Genomic DNA, 18,464 nt, shown 5'->3' with positions numbered 1-18,464 from the left:
TGTTTTGTGAAGGAAAAAGTTATTGAGATACTTCTAGAAGTCGTCACAAATATGTAAATTGTGGTTGGGATATAGTCCTTACTCCAGTAGACAAAGAGGAATAGAATCAATCTTGTCAACTAGACCAGTTAACTTCACTTCTACTACAGGTAAAACTATGCTGCAATTTAGTACACAGTAAACGAGCACTTGTAAAATATTAGTCGAGTAAGAGTTTCTTTGAACGTGTAAAAATGCATGCGATCCTTCTGAAGGTCTTTGAAAACTCAGTACAATAGAACATTATTTATATTAAGACCAGACTTTGAAGTGGGTAGACACTTGGGGAATGAAAATCAGCATAAATAAATGCGAAAGGATCTAACAGAAAGTAAGAATTCCAGTTACATTCCTGTTGACAGTCATAGTAGACAATGCTGGATAAATTTGGAAGAACCTTTTTAAATCTAAGAGAGGTATGTTGGAACAACATCATATACTGGAAGCTTAATTATTTTCAAGGAAAGTTAATGTTTATAAAGCAAGCATATTTGTTATGCGACATTAATGACAAAACATAAACACTCCACACATTCCAAGTGAAGAAGCCATAATTATTGTAAGCCCGCTCTCCCCCGTTTGTATTATTTCAGCATTTGCTATTCCACTGCGTTCAGTTTTCATATTCTCTTTTTGGATATAGAAAACCAAAGTTATTTATGGTTTAAATATTGCATAAGGGTATTATAATCTTTGTGTCAATAGTAATGATCCAAACATATACTCCATTTGGTAGCGATATCGCTGTTATTAAGTTTTGTGACTGAAATAACCAATCCAAATGAACATTTTTGGAACTTTTTAATGTGTATTGGGCTGAGTGTTTCAGACGCGTTGTGTTTATTTTTCAGCGATCCGCATTTTCTCGGTTGTGATTTAGATACGCAGGCAGGACTACGATCCCCAGATGACTTTGCGTGCAGATTTGAAAGCGATTGGATACAACGGCTGATTTTATTGCGAACTCTGCACGTGAGTGTAGTTCTCAGAGGAAGCTATTAGCAGAATTTACACTAGCTAACAAGATAAACGTAAGTACTAGTATTTTGGTGTACGTAGGGACATATATAAGTAGGTAATTAGACGTTAAACTGTGAGTTCGCTTTTGCTTTATCCTTAAAAATATAGCAAAAACAGAACAAAAATACCAATGAAAAGGCTGACAAACTAAATGTCAATCAAGGTATTGCTGTAGTTTGTTAGCTAGCTTCCTATTGAAACGGTAGCTGGCGGACTGGCGTAAATATCTTTAGTTCACGTTTATAAACAAGACTAGCTATGCTTCAGGATTATTCGGCAGAACAGATGAGAAACATCATTTTAAGTGGCTTTATTAATGTTTGCTTATGTAGAAACATATAAATATAATAAATTCCCAAATATTTTTGATATGTGTAAAATAAAAACTATGCTTAATTTTTTTTAGTCCGTATTAAATTGTGCAACATTATCTGCCAAATCGGATATTTTGTCAGCTGCCTAGCTATTTTCTTAACTTTAAGTATCGTTTTGGATAACTATTGTGGCTAATCATGTTGTTTTATTGCATATGTTATCGCTTGACATTACAGTATCATCATTTGACTAGTAAAAAGTTTAAATTCTTAGTGACATATTTGGTGTTATTAATATTATGACGGTTATTGAGACGCGTGAAGCCATATGCAGCTTGTGGAGAATTTGCAGAGCAGACAGGTAAGTTATGTTGCCTGTGTACTCAGATGGACACTCTTTGAAACTGAACCCATTTTGTATGTTGGCGGATGTGGACACCGTGTATCGCCTTTGAATTGCTGCCGTGTCGAGCTTTTAAAGTCAGCAGAAATCCATTTAGCACATTATTATAAAAAATCTTAGAATGTGCGTTAATCAATTCTTCATCTACAGATACCGTTCCACCACTTCTGGATTAATTTACAGAGGGAAGCACCTAAACTGACTTGTTCTGCATAACCAACCTTTCTATGGTGCTTCACACTGTTTCTTTTTCTATTGCACATTAGTGTTACTTTGCTGTCTCACTGAGCTGTAAGTATTTCTATAGTATATTATTTTGTGTTCAGTTTCATTATTATAGGCAAATTATTTGAATGTATTGAATTTAATTTTTGCAAAATATTCCATTTGTGTTTATGTTTATGTTTAATTGATGTTGCATATGAATACATTGTGTTTGCACTGTTTTGTGAACAGCATGATAATTTAAATGATGCCCTTGGATAAAATAACAAATATGTGTCATTTTTTAATGTCGTGCATGATGTGTGTTCCTTCCATCCATCTTCCAACTCCTTCTCCTGGTTATGATCTTGGGAGGCCTGGAGCCTTTTGGCATTCAGTCTGGTTGGGACATTTTTGTTTACATAATTTTTCATTGGGATGTGTACTTAAGGTGCAGTTAACGTTAAGCTAATGTTTCCACTGAATAGCATGTTTTTGTGGAGTCCACAGCCAATGTCCTGTGTTTCCTGGGATAGATGGAAATCTTTAAAACACATTGATTCCATTTTGAACACTTGACCTTTCATCTGCTTATTAATGTGATGTTGAGAGCAGTATGTGATATACAGATTCAGTAGAGTATATGTAAGTTATAAACTTGTACTAATGCAGCATTCATATATGTTAATTGTCTTTAAGGATGGACCTGAACTTCTGTCCAAAAATGATTGGTGGTTGTGAGGTTAAAGCAAAACAAGAAGTGCAGATGAAGGACTGAATGCATATGAAAAATCATCTTCAGGTACAATTTGTAAGACATTTATTTAATAATAATAGTAGTAATAATAATAATGTGTTTTTTCTTGCACAGAAAATGTTTGGGAGCTGACACATTTTGATGGGTGGAACATAATTGTTGAGTTTTATGTCTTCCTGCATCATACTTTATTAATTTGAACCACATTGAACAATATTTGGTTAAAAACATGTTTATAACTAGAAGGGCTTTTTCCCCTTGAGTTTGTTTCTGTTCCCACTAATTCCCGTTCTCAAGAAAATGTTACAGATTTTTTGAGCATGATTATTTTGACATGTCTCAGCCTTTTATTGCTGTGAATAGTAAAAATTTATTTTTAACGCATTAATTGGAATGTCGGGTAGTATTTCTCTAGTGGTCATTTATACATAACTCATAAAGCAAAAAAACTGGGCCATAATCTGAATCATGTTTCAGTTATCTTTTTCTCATTCTTCTGCAGCAAAATGTTATCACTGTAATGTTATTGGTACTAAATAAAGTATTTCTTAGCTTTTTTTGTGAAAACTTGTGTAAATTCCTGTTGTTCTAATTTAGAATCTGTGTTTTGCTCTAGTTCAAATTATAGAATATGCAAATTCTTTGTTTGGCCCTATCTGCATGAGCAGATGGATGAGGCACTTGAGGGGATATGAGAATGGGTACGAAAAGGATGCTTATTGAGTGCTACAGACAGGAGAGAAAGAGCAGGTGTATGAGGGCAGTATGTGGCTCAGCAGGGTAGACTGTGTGCCTGCAATAGGAAGGTCACTTGTTCAGATCTCAGGGTCGGCAGAGTGATTTCACCATTTGGCCCTTGAGCTCGGCTCTTAACTCCCCAGTTGCCCTTGGATCTGGTTGACCTAGCGTTCTCAGTTGCACATCTCTTTGGATAAAAGTATCTGAGAAATAAATAAAGGTGTCTAGTTAGACCAGAGAATAGCAGAGTCTACCAGCAAGGCCTGTGGAGCACAGCAGCTCAGTGGTATGAACCAGCAGGAGCAGCCTGGATGGAGAGACCAGAGCCATAAAGGGCAACACATTGCCATGTGGACACTCACTGAGGTCACGTGGAAAAAGGGAGCCTTCCTGCCCCCTCTAGTGCCAGAGAGTGGACATTGTCGCCACTTGGGAAATAGCTGTGTCACCTAGGAGGGTGGTTGGAAGAACAGCCACAAGCAATCACACAAACTAATTATGTGATATGTACAGCATTGACCTTATTTTACTGTTAATAGGAACATATTGTTTTCCATTGCATTGTATTAGGCATGCAATAAAGTGACAGTGTTGATCTAACAGTGCTCATTGGAATAGACATTTAGTGGGGCGTTATTGTACATATGGATATAACAAGAGTGTAACGACATGTAAACATGGTCAAAGAAAATGATCATATCTGTCCTTTTTTCATAGCTGATATGGAAAAAAAGGATAATGGTTCTATAGACACTGAAAGGTAAGTGACCGAACTGCCATTTTTATTATTAACTTTATAAATAAAAGTGTTTGGGACAATATCAATGGCGTGAAGATAATTGTTGTATGTAAATTGAGGGGTAAAAGTTGGAGGTATTTCCGTGTAGTTGTGACATCCTTCAAGTGTCCTCTAACATGTGCTGTCTCTGCATTGGCATCTTCTCGTTTGTCATTGTCATTAAGCACAGACTCATTCCGATTGAATCTGCTCCTGCAGAAAAACAGCGGTCATGTTTTATGGCTCGTGTAATATATTGCTGAAAGAGAGGGTCGTTACATTGCGAAATGAGAGCGAAAGAACCCATAAAGTTGTGTGATAGAAAAGGAGAGGTGGAGAGGTGTGTCTCTACTCCCTTTCCTTGCCCACAGCCCCATGGAGAACGGCCAGCCCCCTGATCCTGCCCAGTGGGCCGTAGCGGATGTCGTTAATTATTTCCGAATGGCTGGTTTTGAGGAACAAGCAAGTGCGTTCCACGATCAGGTACAGTAGAGCATATTTAGTTTATCTGCTTCTCTACAGATTCCCAAATAACTGTATTAGAAAACCTCCTGTCTTTTGCTTTTCCAGTTAAGTATTTTAATTGAATTTATGCATCTGGCATGTACATTTTGAAAATAATTACATTTTCAACAAAAATCTTAATATCATAAAAAGGAACTTAAAGTGTAATAATTACTAAATTCATGGTTTATGTGGCTGTTTATCAGTCATGGCACTGTAGAGGAATGAAAGAATTAATCAACAAACTAAGGGTGCTCCCTCTCTTTGTAACAACTGTAACATTTGGTTGGACTGATGAAAAGATAGAACTTCATTGATCCCAGGTGGGGGGGTGGGAAAGAAGCACTGAGGATGAAAACTCCCAGCACAATAGCACCCCCCCAAAAAAATACCAAAACAAACAAATACCTAAAATTGTTTTCTTCTAGGAGATTGATGGGAGATCTTTGCTACTGATGACCCGGAATGACGTCCTAACTGGATTAACGATAAAGTTGGGTCCGGCTCTGAAGATCTATGAGTATCACGTAAAGCCCCTCCAGAATCAGCACCTGAAACATAGTGCACTATGACCAAACCTCTGCTGAAGAAGTCAGTCGCACAGGAAGGATGCAGGATGATAATGTCTGGCCTGCGAAATTTCTTTTCAAAAGCACAGTTCACTGCTTTTTTCCCCTTACAAGAATAGGCTGGCTTAATCTGGGGGCAGATACGGGTTCAAGATGCCGGCGCAAGGAAAGATTGTATTTGTCATTATTCTTTCTTGATCTACATTCTCACCTAGACTGAATGAAGATATCATATTCCTACATTGTTTTTTCAGTTGTTTTGGTCTCAGATAATTTCCTTTGTATATCTCTTCAGACCACCAAGTGAGATCATTTTAATTAAACAAAATGGAAAATGTATAGTGAGTTCTGTAATAACTTGTGCATTTAATCACTGAACGTTCATATTGGAGGCTTAAACCTCCTATTTTTGTAAATAATGCATTCTTTTCAATTATTCAGATTATAATATTTAAATATGGTGTGTGTGAATATACATATCCATAACAATTTATAATCTATTGATTATGGATATTGATCTATATTAGTAATTGCAAAAATGTTTAAAACAAAAACTAGCATTTCATAAATATAAAACATTTAACTATGACTTACAGGCATGTTGTTCTTACTGGTCATTGACAATGAAACATTATTCATGGGTTACCCTCCCTCCCCCCTCCCCCCGTTTGTTGTCTTTAATTCTAATTTGAGGCCACCTAACTCCACAGTGGTTATGTCCTTTCCCTTCTCAAAATAGATGCTATTTTGTACCAAGTATAGTTCTCCCACCAAAGTGTTTTGTATGAGGCAGAAGAATATTCTCTATATAGCTGCTCTAGTTCCACAGTAAATGTTTATCGAAATATATTATGCAAGGACTGTTGATTCTATGGGTATATCAATCTGCAAAATGTAAAGAATATTGCTAAATATTTGAGAATCTGACTGAAGCCACTTAGGTCACAATATGGGTGCGTTTTGATAGTTCAGAATTTAGTTGGCTCCACATTTGCTTTGTAGAATAATGTTCTTTCAGCGAACGTGTTGATTTGGTAGTTATTGTGTATTGTTTTTTGGATATATGAAACTAATCTGTTAATTACCGATAACATTAATTTATTCGATTCCATATTAAATTTCATAGGTGTTTACATTTTTGTTTACTATATCTGATTAATGGTTGATAGTTGTGACTTTTCTGGTGTGTTTTATTGCAAACATATAATTCATGCATAAAATTATCCCAGAGATGTTTGGGTGAATTCAGGGGGTATCAGACCTTTAAATGTTAGTTGGATCAGTCCAGTAACCAAAAGAAAAGATGACCACCTGCATTTAAACACATACATTTTTTTCTTTTTTGTTAAGCCCACACTCTAATTTGTTGCAATAAAGTTTAATTAACAGAGCAATATCCACAATTATAATGACACATATTATTATAATTATATATGAGCATAGCAAATGATTCCAACACATTTATCCATTTAAAAGCATTATTTAAATGTGAATTATTTATATTTGAAAGGACACAGCATTTAACTCATCCTATAGGCTCATTGTCCATTCCTGAGTTTGATAATTATAAGTGCATAATCATTTATTTGCTCTGTCTTTGCCCGTGGCTCCACTTGTTTTGCACCTTGGCAGCGCCCTCTACAGTTTAGCTCGTGCTTTTCGCCTCACGGTTCCAGTGATGTTCCCAGAGGGATTATCAAGTGGTAGAAGGACCTGACAGGAGACATACTGTCAATGGACCCCTTTTTCTGAGGGGTCCCTTAGTATTCAAGTGGAACATTTCTATATATTGCATAATCATTTATTCAGCATGATTTGTGGTGACCTTTGATAACTGTAAGGAATATGTTTACAGAACTGTAGTATGAATGACAACTATAACCACAAACTTGGGTGAATTTATTAGTGACTGTGAATTTATTATTGCTTTCTTATTTGAAGTATATAGAGATTTATAACAAAATGAATCAACAAGAAAATCTTTGCCAAATAGTAGTGATGAGCAAATGAGGCTTCATGAACCATTTGCTGTAATTTTTGACCCCACTAGATGGTGCTCTTGGTTTGCTTTGGGGCATTCTTTGAACCCTTTTATGAACAGACAGCACCATCTAGTGGGGTCAGAAAATACAGCAAACAATTCTACTTATCAGAAATCATGGGGAATGTGACAATCAATCCAAAATGTCAAATACCCACCTCATCTTTGTTGGGAAGTCCCAGTTTTGTCATGTCTATGGTGAAGTAATGCTGATTTGGCATGACTATCTCAATCTCCTCCACCTACAAACGAAACAATATTTAACACATTTAACATGTGTTTTGGGTTCTAAAGCAAAGGGCAGTAAGGGTAGCATCTAAATATCCCACAGAATAACATCCAAAAATTTAACATTATGCAGTGCTGGTTTATGACTTCATCTAATGTAGCGAATATAAAACATTGTTCATCTAAAAGCACAATAAATAATAAACTCCCTATGAAAAAGATTAATGCATGGCACTCCTTTTCTATATCATAAGAATAAATGTGACCTGATAAATGTGTGTATGTAAAGGTCAAGGGTCAACAGAAGAATATTGGGTAACAGAGCATGTGAGCGAGGAGCGGAGCGGGCAGAATTTGGTCAAAGCGCGGAGCGGTTTTTTAAGGCTGGAGCGGTCGCTCTGTCTCGCTCCAATTTCGCTCCGATACCGCTCACACTAAGATTCTAAGGCGTGCCCAAATCTACCCAGAATTCATCTGTACAATTATCAAGACTGTTACACAAATTGGAACGAGATGGAATTCGCAAAGTATTTCACAAAGGAAACTGATAAATCATACAAGTGCACTATTCTTACCAAACGTATAGATGACAAGAATGTAGAGCAAGAACAACAATGTGGTGAAACTGTTTCAGTGAGTGAAGATTCACTTTGGAATCACTTTTCTCAGAAACATGAGTGTGTGCTACGCGAACAGGCGGAAGCCAGAGCAAAACGCGAGCAAGTTTTATATGGTTGTAGCATATTAAGTCTATAAAGTAAATTAAAGTATAAAAGCCTATAAAGTAAATATTGGTAGTTTTGTCATTCAAAGTAGGTCTAATAGGATTTTTTAAATTTCACGTAACGCTGTCTGAAATTTTATTTTATAGAGAGACGCAGCAGCGCAGCATCAACAGAAAAAAATTGAGGAATTTAAAACGTGCCTGTGTATTCTTTAGGCTATTAAGCCCACTGATTCCTTTATTTTTAAGCCTATTTTTGTGTGGAATGCCATTGCCAAACCTGTCTGTTATTGCCTACATGTTGCTTAGAAATAAATATTTTCTGTTCTGACTGGCAATGTTGCCGTTGCTCATATTTTATGATATAAGGCTTCGGTTTAAGGTGACATTTGTTAGGCATGCAGATTATTTGTCCCTCTTTTAAATTTGAGCGAGCGGGGAGCGATTTGACTGGAGCGGGAGGAAATTTTAGTGGAGTGAGGAGCGGTGTTGAGCGGAGCGACTTAGTGCGAATTAGAGCGGAGGAGCGGGCGGAGCCAACAGCCTAGTGAGCGAGGAGCTGAAATTCTCACCTCTCCTCTCCACTCCGCTCACATGCCCTGCTGGGTAATGAAAGGTGTCACCCCATGATCGTTCGGCATGCATTATCCTACTCATTCCTGCTTGTATGGACCCACCTGTGGCACTCGGCTAAGAACGAGAAGTTGTGTGTCATAAATAGTCTTCTGGACCGATGGAGAGTATTCACCGCGGTCATATGGGCCAGCAAACTTCTCGATAATAATATCTTTTACAGTTTTCCTGTGCAAGAGAAATGCAGTTTTTTTTTTCACATTTTTGAACTTCAAATAGGTTTTTATAAGTCAATTCAAAAAAGACGTTCAATGCTAAACGCTGAAATATAGCTACGATTTTTAGCTCATGAGCCCAATTTCTCCACCTACCTGTGTTTTTTGCAAATATGATTATCATCATTTACTATTAAAAAAAAAACTAAATCTTTTAGCAATAAAACTAGTAGCCTTTTATGCCTTGGTCAAAATATAGGCTAATATATCCAGAAATAATTTCACAGACTATGGTTTAACTAAAACCTCTGGCTCTACGTTATTATGATCCGGATCTTTTCTTCTGATTTCTTTGTGAAGTACCTAAAACCATAAGTACATTTTTACGTTGACACTCTGAAGCAGTCACTTACCACGCAGCGTCAAAGGAGACATTAGTGTGTGTGTTATATCGCCACCTTGCATACACACTGGTGCAGAAGAACCTGTCCTTAGCTTCGGGTAGAGTGGTGAACCTGTCCTTCAGAAAACCCTCGAAGCCAGACTGCGTCGTTTTCAGCACAGTCATGTCCTTTATGCCACTGTGAATCACTGGGGTCTCTGGAGAGCAGAAATCACACAATTTTGCCAATAAAAAGCATTTCAGAGTCTTACAGTTAAGCATTAGAGAAGTATTATGTCCATCTAAGTGTCAATCAGTCAGTCAACTAATCAATCAATCAGTCTTAATTTATGTAGCACTGTTTTAACTACAAGGTTTACAAAGTGCTTTTCAGACATTTTAAAAGAAGAAAAAAAGAAAAACACAAGAAACTAAAATAAGCACAAAATAATTAATAATTAAATGCATGCATACAATAAATTAATAAATGAAGTAGAATCCCAAAAAGTAGATTCTAGTACAAACTAGGGCTTAAAATACATAAATTCACTGATAGTGTAAACAAAACGAGGCTGGTCCTTGGGGGTAGAGAAAAATGTACCTCCTTTGTGTTTGAGATTAAATTACATTAACTAGTAACTTTGAAATGGCTGGTTACCAGGGCTGACTTTTTGAGGGGAAGCTGGTGGTCAGTTGTTAGGGGGCAGGTGTTGGTAGTGGTGGTGGTGGGGGGGGGGGCACTTTCAGTCATTCATGCAAATGGAGTAGGGACTCAGTCTCCCCCCCTTTACCCCCATATTATGATATTGCTAAAATATAATTATCCCCTCTTCATGCTTGTCATATTATAAAATGTTTCCAATATTGTCAACAGTGACACCTAGAGGCCAAATGAAGTACCGAGGACCAGGGGAGGTAACAGCTGAACTACCTCAAAATGTCCAATATTGGCTAAAACACATAAAATGATGTGCCAGTGCGACTGAGGGAGCTAACGGTGTCAACAGCACCCCCTATCCCCTGACAACAGCAGTACACTGGATAAGTATTTTAATATTTAATCATTATCGGAAACTTGATGCTTGAATAAATTGGCTGTGGGAAAATACTCTGTAACCTATTTTTTGACCACAAGAAAATATGGAAAAGTAGGCAGCCTGTATAGTAACATGACCCAATGGGTTGATTATCCTCTTTCCTTCTCGGTTTTTTAGTCAACAGCGGCCACTGGTTTAAGCCAATAAGTCGTTAAAATATAGCAGGTCATATTCGACTGAAATTATAGTAAAATATTCAGATTGTATTTTTTTACAGCAATAAAATAGCCTATGAAAATGAAAAAAGAACTTGATTACATATAATGCCTGTTCTCTTTACAAATGAGGATTTATGATATGCACGTTTACTAAGCTGCACATGGAAGGCAGAGCTATTGAGTGCATTTGCAGCATTTTCATTTCTAAGAAAACATCTTTGAAAGGTCAAGGCTTCTGCTCACCTGTCAAGAATGACTAGATAGTATTACTTCATTTTGCACTAAAACCAGGCACATCATGAGCGTGGGGCATTTGGGGCTGAAGCCTTGACTGAATATGAACGAGCCTTGATTGATTTGTTGAGCTCAGATGTTTTAACAGCTATGATCTCAATTTGAGATCCCTTGGATAGATTAGATCTCTGAGTTAAGCCCTGGACGTCTTGTGATCCCAGCAATGCCCCTGTACTAAACCCATCTGAAATGCAAATAATGAGCTTTGTATAGTGCTTTGAATAGTTCATAATTTTTCATTCTTGAGTGCAAAGGCAATGAATTGCAATAGAAACTCACCATTAAGATATTGCTCAACCTCACAGAACCTCCAAGCCTCGGGACTTAGGATGAAAGCGTGGGCATGCTCAATACCATTCTGCGGAACAAAAAGTCAGCCATTTACTTCATGAAGGTATTTTTGTTATTTTTATTTTTAACGTACCATGCCTATTTTATGAAGGCTGTACCTTCTCTAATTTTCTCCACGGCATCTCTTCAATGTCCACTTTGGCCCGAGTGACGTGGTTGAAGGATGTCAAGAAGTGCCTGCAGATGTCCATGGCGAACTCTTCTATGGTCTTAACCTGGCAAGGCACATGTCTTAACTTTGACTGAAGATGAAACAGAGAAGAAGCAGAATAACTAAGAAAGACTTACTCCTTTGATCTTAGCAAGAGCATGAACAGTGTTCTTTATGGTGTCAGTAGGGATGATGTCGCTGTTGTCTCCGAACACGTAGTCTTTGCGTGTCTTCAGGGTAAGCTGAACATTCGCCTTCAGCTCTTTGATTTGATGCTGTGTCCCTTCTCGCCTGACATGCAGCACCTTGACGAGGTTCTTTCCATATCCTGTTCGCACGAATTCCACATCCTACAAAAGATAACTCATGCAGGAGATCACTGAATGATATGAATATTATAAGACTGTTTAACTTAAAAATTAATTTTAAGATCAAATTAACATATAAATTATTGACTGAGAATAGTGAGTTGAACTGATGTAGCCCATGTAAGCAAAATCTTTGTTTTGAATTTTTATCATTACCTTATAGATCTAAAATTTCAGTAACTAACAAAACAAAATAATTATTATACATTTTGACTAGCAGTGTGTTCACATGTTCCTTTTTTACCTTATCTAGATAGGTAATGGAAATATGCTAAAATGTGGTACAATAATTCATACTTCAAACTATGCATTTTGCATAAATGTATTCAAATATAAACAAATATGTGATTAAAAATGATGAAAATAAAATGCTCTTTCAGACACTTCAGGCAATCATATCACAAAAGGAAAAATCCGACATTGAATACTCAGCATTTACCGCTTTTCATTATTGATTTATTTTCCATGTTGGTCGTTGTATTTTGTGGATATGAGGACCTTTGTGAAAAGTGTCAATTTTCTGCATAATTTTAAATGGTGCAATACGTTGCCTGAAACAAAAATAAAGCAATGCTCATTCCTGGTAGTTAAACTAAGGAAAATATTTGTTTCTTTACCTGATTGGCCATGTTCAGTTTACGCTCCGGTCTCTATTTCCGAATGGGCTCCACAGCTACAGATTGTACATGAATTTTGTTAAGAGGGCGGTGACTACAGTATAGTGTGTTCATCAGTACTGTGTAAATTAGTAACCACAAGGGGCAGCTTGCTGAATCATCTTGTTTGTTGCCATTTTTATAACTACTTTATAAACATATGTTTCTTACATGGTCTGCCATTGCAGTGATTTGTGGAAAAACCAAACTCATTTACACTAAGCGTTATTGTTAATTGAAATCTAAAACTACAGACCAAAACAGGAAAAAAATCAATTAGAAGTCCTAAAATAAATAACTTTATCCACCCGTCCAGCTTGCAACTGTTTATCCTGGTCAGGGTCACCGATCTGAGCCAGAAAAGGCTGGGGAACACATTGGTCAGGATGGAAGTCCACTATAGGGGGCACAGGCACAATTAAATTAGGTAAATGTCTTTTGTAATAAAAAGAAAAACTAAATTATAATTACAATGTAATTGTTTTATTTTTGAGTCATATTTAATCATTCCACAGACTGCAGAGACAGATGACCAAGCAGTGAAGACAATTTTTTTCCCCCAACTGGGCCATGGAAATATTCAGAACATGTCAGGATTTTGATATGAGCAAACCATCATGTTACCATCAAAAAGAGCCTTTAAAGGGAGAGTCCCACTTGGGGTCCGTCCCAGAACCCTTTGGATTCAATGGTGCCGCTAGTTTTGTGGAACACTGATGAAAATTAAGAATTCCGTACAAAGACACTCTTACACGATATTCCCAGGAAGTTGCAGGCACAGCGCAGCGTGCACACCCTGCGTAGGGCGTCAGTCTATCGTAGAACATGAACCCAAAGGGAAATTCAGAAACACAAATCAATCTAAAGTACAGTTCCTGAGATGTGGGCAAAAATTGCTGAACAGGAAAACCAGAACCCAGAAGTGTGCAGGTGGAAGACCACAGGAATCGGAGTTTTTACATAAGACCCTTTATTCCCTTACAGCACAATAGGCATTAATTGGAATTTCTATTAAAAAAATCCACTGCATTTTAGGGTCATGGATTCATAAACTGCTTCAGAAACTTTAACGTTTTGTGGTGTTGCTATATTTAAAGAAAACAATTTGCGATAAAAAACCCCTACTTCCCCAATTTTGTTTCTGTACAGCATCTTAAAAAAATCACATTTGCAAAGAGGCATAATAGAGGAAGTCAAGTGACCCGAACATGCGACGGGAACTTCCCTTTCTCTAATGCAAATTCACTTTCAGAGCTCCATTACTTTTCTGTATAATGTAGCTTGCCGTTAGTCATAATTCCTACAATGTGGCTCATTCTAGTTTGTGTTTTCTTGAGTGCCGCTGGATGTGTTGCTGAATTTTCCTGTAGGAATGAGGCCGGGGATCCCGTCGACTGGTAGGCAGATTGAGCAAATCCTCTTGGCACAAATAACGACTGGAGGACCTCAAACATGTTTATGTGCGATATCTTGAAAGGATAGCAGGCCAACAGTTATTTAAACTATGCTAAAGATAATGTCATTTAAACCAGGTGAATGTGCAACATTGTACAACAGGGACTATGCAGTTTATTTGGGACATTATTTAGCCTATTTAGTTATTTAGCCATTTGTACAAGTTAGCGAAAGTAGGCAGTAAAAGAATAAATAAGCAGCAAGATGTGCAGGCTACAGGTTTCTTAATTATTGATCTACTTGCTTGTTTAAATTGTTGTTTTAATAGGTGTTTTTTCACTTTTTTTTAGGATGACATTCTGTGGCACTTTGAGATTTATTTTAAATATTTTAAAATCTATTATTATTATTATTATCATTATTATTATTATTAAGATTTGTTTGTGTGGTTGGTAAATTTCACTTCAGTGTTAGACTTTGGTTTTAATAGGCTTAACTTCCACTGAATTTACTTTAGCTGTATGTGATCATTTAAATTCTAACATTACACAGAAATTTATCATTACAATGAATTTAAATTTCGGCAACAGTTTCAAGGTTAAATTTTAATGGATATACTCTCTACCCCTCAGAGAATGAATGTGATGTCATTGCATTGGTCAGGGGTGGGCAACCTTAACCAAATGCTGTGTATGTGGGTTTTTGCTGAAACTCCCTACTTAGATTAGTGATTAGAGGACTGATTGGCTGAAGAGTCCTCACAGCTGGGTTTGAACAGCTGACCTAAAGGTTACCCCAAAAACCGGCATAAACATTGACCCTTTGTGGATAAGATTGCCCACCTGACATAGGTTCTCAATTTTTTGGGGAATTCCCAAATCTGACATTCTTCCAACCATTTTCTGTAACCGCTTACCCTAGTCAGAGGTGGTCCAGAGCCTATGGGCAAGCAGCAGGAAACAACCCAGGATGGGGTGCCAACCCACCACAGGGCACACTCACACGCACCATTCACACCTATGGGCATTTTAGTCATTCCAATTAGCCTCAGCACGTTTTTAGACTGCGGGGGGAAACCGGAGTACCCAGAGGAAACCCCACAATGATACAGGGAGAACATGCAAACTCCACACACACCGAACCAGAGCAGAGACTCGAACCCTTGTCCCAGAAGTGTGAGGCAGCAGTGCTAACAACTGCGCCACCCCCACAATAAAAATGTAATATTTGATTTCAATATATAGAAAACTGACATATAATGACCCCCTTTCAATATCTGTCTTTGAAAAATAGGTTCATCATTTACAAGATTCCAAAGTACAAGAATGGTACTGCTGGAAGTGGGCTTGATTACATGTACCTGGATTCGTCGGTGAAGACATGGCAGTACAGCAACTTTCTGGTCAATGACAGTCTGGGGGCTTTGGGGAACACCTTTAGACAGCTGTACCAGGGGCAGCAATATAAGGTGAGGTTGTTTATGAAGGACTCAGTACTTCATCACTTACCTCTGCTCCAGCTAAAATCTTTCTTTTTCATTTCAGACCAACAGATCTGCATACATGCTTTATAACGATGCCCCTCCATTTTTGAAATATGACAATCATTATGGACACACGAAAGGTACTGCTGCTTGTTCAAATTACTACCATGGCTGTCAAGGTCTAATGTCATACTATTGCTCACCAGGGGTGGATGTAAGTGGTGACCCGGGGAAACGTGTGGCCCCCCCCTTTTCAAAAAATAAAAACGAAATATAGAGAATAGCTGCCCGACCTGTCGATCAGTCGATCCTAGCATGTGTCTTAAATTAATCGAGTGATGATTACCAGATAATAGTCGCAATTGGCAAAATATACTGAACACCCCGGCCCCCCCAGGTCTAGCTGTGCCCCAGTTGCTCACTCCTTCACCCCATGATTACGCAGTCCGGTTTGGTCCAGGTCTCAGGGGGAGGAGTAGGACAAAGAGCATATATCTCTGATTAGATAGACTTTCAATGCTGGTTAAACACACTTGCACTCTGGCTGTAAGATAAACAAGCGTCATGTACGATGCAGTGAGACGTGCGTGTTGTGTCCCCCTCTGCAGGAGCGCTCCTCTTCGACACGGTTCAGGGATTCTGGATGATCCACAGTGTCCCTCACTTCCCTCCACCCCCGGAACATGGATATAGTTGGCCTTCGTCTGGTAAAATGTATGGCCAGACAGCATTCTGTGTCACATACAAATATCATCAGCTCCCGCTAATAGGTAAGCAGAAGGTCAACGGTCGAAAGGAGCTTCACATGTACCTGATGAAGATGTTGTACCATATGTTCTCTCTCAATTCTCTCTACTCTCTCCAGCTGAGCAACTTCTCTACTATAATCCTCGTGTGTACAATTGCTCCCTGCCTGAGATATTTCAGCCAGATCTGTCCAGTTTGGCCCTTCTATGTAAAGGCTTCCAACTTCCAAGGACCCCTGACAGGAAACTGCAGACACTAATGTCAGCCAAAGGAGAGACTCTCCTAAGTTTTGCAAAATCACACTTCTGGGTTGATGGTAAGACCATTGTTATTACTGGAAAGTGATGTTCAAATCTTTTCTCAAGCAACGTAAATCAGGAAACAATTACTCCAAAACTCATTTCCCCCCAAAAATACTGGAATACTGGAATAGACCACAAACTCATTTTGGTAGTTCCAGTGTCAAGGCTGGACCTGTTGACCTCAGGCCTGTTGCTAAACCATGAAAATCCTTTTACTGTTTTTGCAAAGAGGAGTTCTAAAGTCTGTGAATCCATCACGTATTACTAAAGTGACCAGAATATCCCATATCTGCTTACTACTTAATCCATATTTTTACATATAACACAACAAAAGGTAATTCATTTATATTACATAATTTAAAAACAAATCGTCTAGTTATTTTGCTAATGGTTAAACTCATTATTTAGTTTTCATACATTGTGGTTGCATAAAGAATTAAATAACAAAGAAAGTTAGTTATATATCTATTAATTTGAATAAATTCTGTAGCAAACATTTTCAAAGCAGCTAAGTTATCTAACAGGACCATCACTGAAATACTGATGGTTATCCTTTGAGAAATAATTTGTGTGAACATCATGTTTGTCTATTTCTCTTTCGCCACAGATATATACACAGGTTGGGTGGCTCAGGCCTTGAAAACTGACCTCTTAACAGAAACCTGGCAGCGTAAGGAGCACCAGCTGCCTTCAAACTGCTCTCTTCCTGAGCACACCCTAAATATAAAAAGAATCAAGCTCCCTGGGCCCATAGTCTTCTCTTCCTTTTTCGACCACTCGAAGTGGTGTGTATCTAGAGCTTATGAGAAGCAGTGGACCTGCCTGGGGGATTTAAACAGGGAGGACACCCAGGCTTGGAAAAGCGGGGGATTAATATGCTCCCAGAACCCAGACATCTACCACGCATTCCGCCACACTGTGTCCTGGTACATCAGTTGTTGATTGGAGGGTGGTTTTCCTATTAAACGATTAAGTGTGAATTTCTTGAAGACATCATATTGTCATCATATTGGGATTAGAGTTTTCCCCGTGGAAATAAATGGAGAGTCCCCACAAAGATATAATTACAAACTTGTGTGTGTGTGTATTAATTGGTGTATACAAACTTGTGTGTGTGTGTGTGTTAATTGGTGTATTTAAATATAACTACACAAAGCCAGTTTAAACTTCTAAGACTTAAATCGATTTTTTTCAAGCACCCATGGGCCTAAAGGCCATATTTCATTGGATCATTGGAGTGTACCTGATAACTCATATGATGATGTGTCCACCATACAAACGCACAGCTGTCTAAACAATAAACAGAGTGGTACAGTATGATGGTTCAGTAGGAATTTAAATTACATACTGGGGGAAACACGTCCTTTCCATCCCTTTCAGTTTCTACACACCTGACTCACCCTATTCTAATGTGGGCAGTGCTGGCTTGATGGTTAGGAATGCGCACTTGTAATTGCAGGTTCGAATCCCTGACCAGCAAGGCACAAATGAGGTACCCTGAGCAAGGTACTGCTCCCAATCATTGCTGCCTGCTATGTCACATATGGGTTAAATGCAAAGAACACTTTTTGTTGTGGTGTGTCAACAATGACAATTAAGCACTAAATTCTAAAATTCTAATGTAGGCCTAAACATTTTACTATATAAAAAATTGCATATTGTTGTTTTTTTTACCCATCAATCTACCATTCTGCCCACAAAGCTAACTTTGTTTTGGTTCAGGAGGCACCTGCAGTCATTTTGTTGCTTGGTACTGATGGGTTTATTCCCAAGAGTAAAACAGTTTAAAGCAGAAGGCTTTTCAGGCAACGGTATTATTTATCACCCTCCTATACAATAGGTGGCAGCATACACAGTTCAATTTTACACGGCCATATTTGACACCAAAGAGCAGGAGGTAACTATGTATAGGTCTTATCTAATCTGAAAATTATGTGCGTGGAATATATTCCTTAAAAAGTCTCGTTATTTAA

The 18,464-nt window shown here is 37.9% G+C and overlaps 3 protein-coding genes across 12 annotated transcripts; 2 read left to right on the top strand and 1 right to left on the bottom strand.

Annotated features, from left to right (window-relative positions):
- The first annotated feature begins 939 nt into the window (after positions 1-939).
- Positions 940-6,461, top strand: samd13 (sterile alpha motif domain containing 13). 10 transcript variants are annotated; one of them, XM_023844336.2, is made up of 7 exons: positions 940-1,070; positions 1,927-2,067; positions 2,356-2,382; positions 2,680-2,782; positions 4,193-4,235; positions 4,625-4,736; positions 5,186-6,461. In XM_023844336.2, exons 5-7 carry the CDS (start codon positions 4,198-4,200, stop codon positions 5,327-5,329), a joined length of 294 nt encoding a protein of 97 aa, XP_023700104.1. In that variant the 5' UTR covers positions 940-1,070; positions 1,927-2,067; positions 2,356-2,382; positions 2,680-2,782; positions 4,193-4,197; the 3' UTR covers positions 5,330-6,461. The 10 variants fall into 10 exon arrangements, with proteins under 10 accessions (XP_023700104.1, XP_023700105.1, XP_023700103.1 ...); XM_023844337.2 differs by having other exon boundaries at positions 2,356-2,431; XM_023844335.2 differs by lacking the exon at positions 2,356-2,382.
- Positions 6,462-6,684: 223 nt separating this feature from the next.
- Positions 6,685-12,549, bottom strand: uox (urate oxidase). The gene is made up of 8 exons (XM_023844344.2): positions 12,526-12,549; positions 11,678-11,890; positions 11,488-11,604; positions 11,318-11,396; positions 9,521-9,707; positions 8,997-9,120; positions 7,526-7,609; positions 6,685-7,039 (listed from the first exon to the last, which is right to left on the bottom strand). Exons 1-8 carry the CDS (start codon positions 12,535-12,537, stop codon positions 6,965-6,967), a joined length of 891 nt encoding a protein of 296 aa, XP_023700112.1. The 5' UTR covers positions 12,538-12,549; the 3' UTR covers positions 6,685-6,964.
- Positions 12,550-13,799: 1,250 nt separating this feature from the next.
- dnase2b (deoxyribonuclease II beta) lies at positions 13,800-17,562 on the top strand. Its single transcript, XM_023844261.2, has 6 exons — positions 13,800-13,961; positions 15,253-15,427; positions 15,504-15,582; positions 16,051-16,212; positions 16,308-16,505; positions 17,099-17,562. Exons 1-6 carry the CDS (start codon positions 13,870-13,872, stop codon positions 17,431-17,433), a joined length of 1,041 nt encoding a protein of 346 aa, XP_023700029.2. The 5' UTR covers positions 13,800-13,869; the 3' UTR covers positions 17,434-17,562.
- The last annotated feature ends 902 nt before the right edge of the window (positions 17,563-18,464 follow it).

The sequence above is a fragment of the Paramormyrops kingsleyae genome, chromosome 15 (genome assembly GCF_048594095.1).
Source record: "Paramormyrops kingsleyae isolate MSU_618 chromosome 15, PKINGS_0.4, whole genome shotgun sequence".
NCBI lineage: Eukaryota > Metazoa > Chordata > Actinopteri > Osteoglossiformes > Mormyridae > Paramormyrops > Paramormyrops kingsleyae.
The sequence above is the reverse complement of the archived record's forward strand: the minus strand, read 5'-3'. Positions and strand labels throughout refer to the sequence as shown.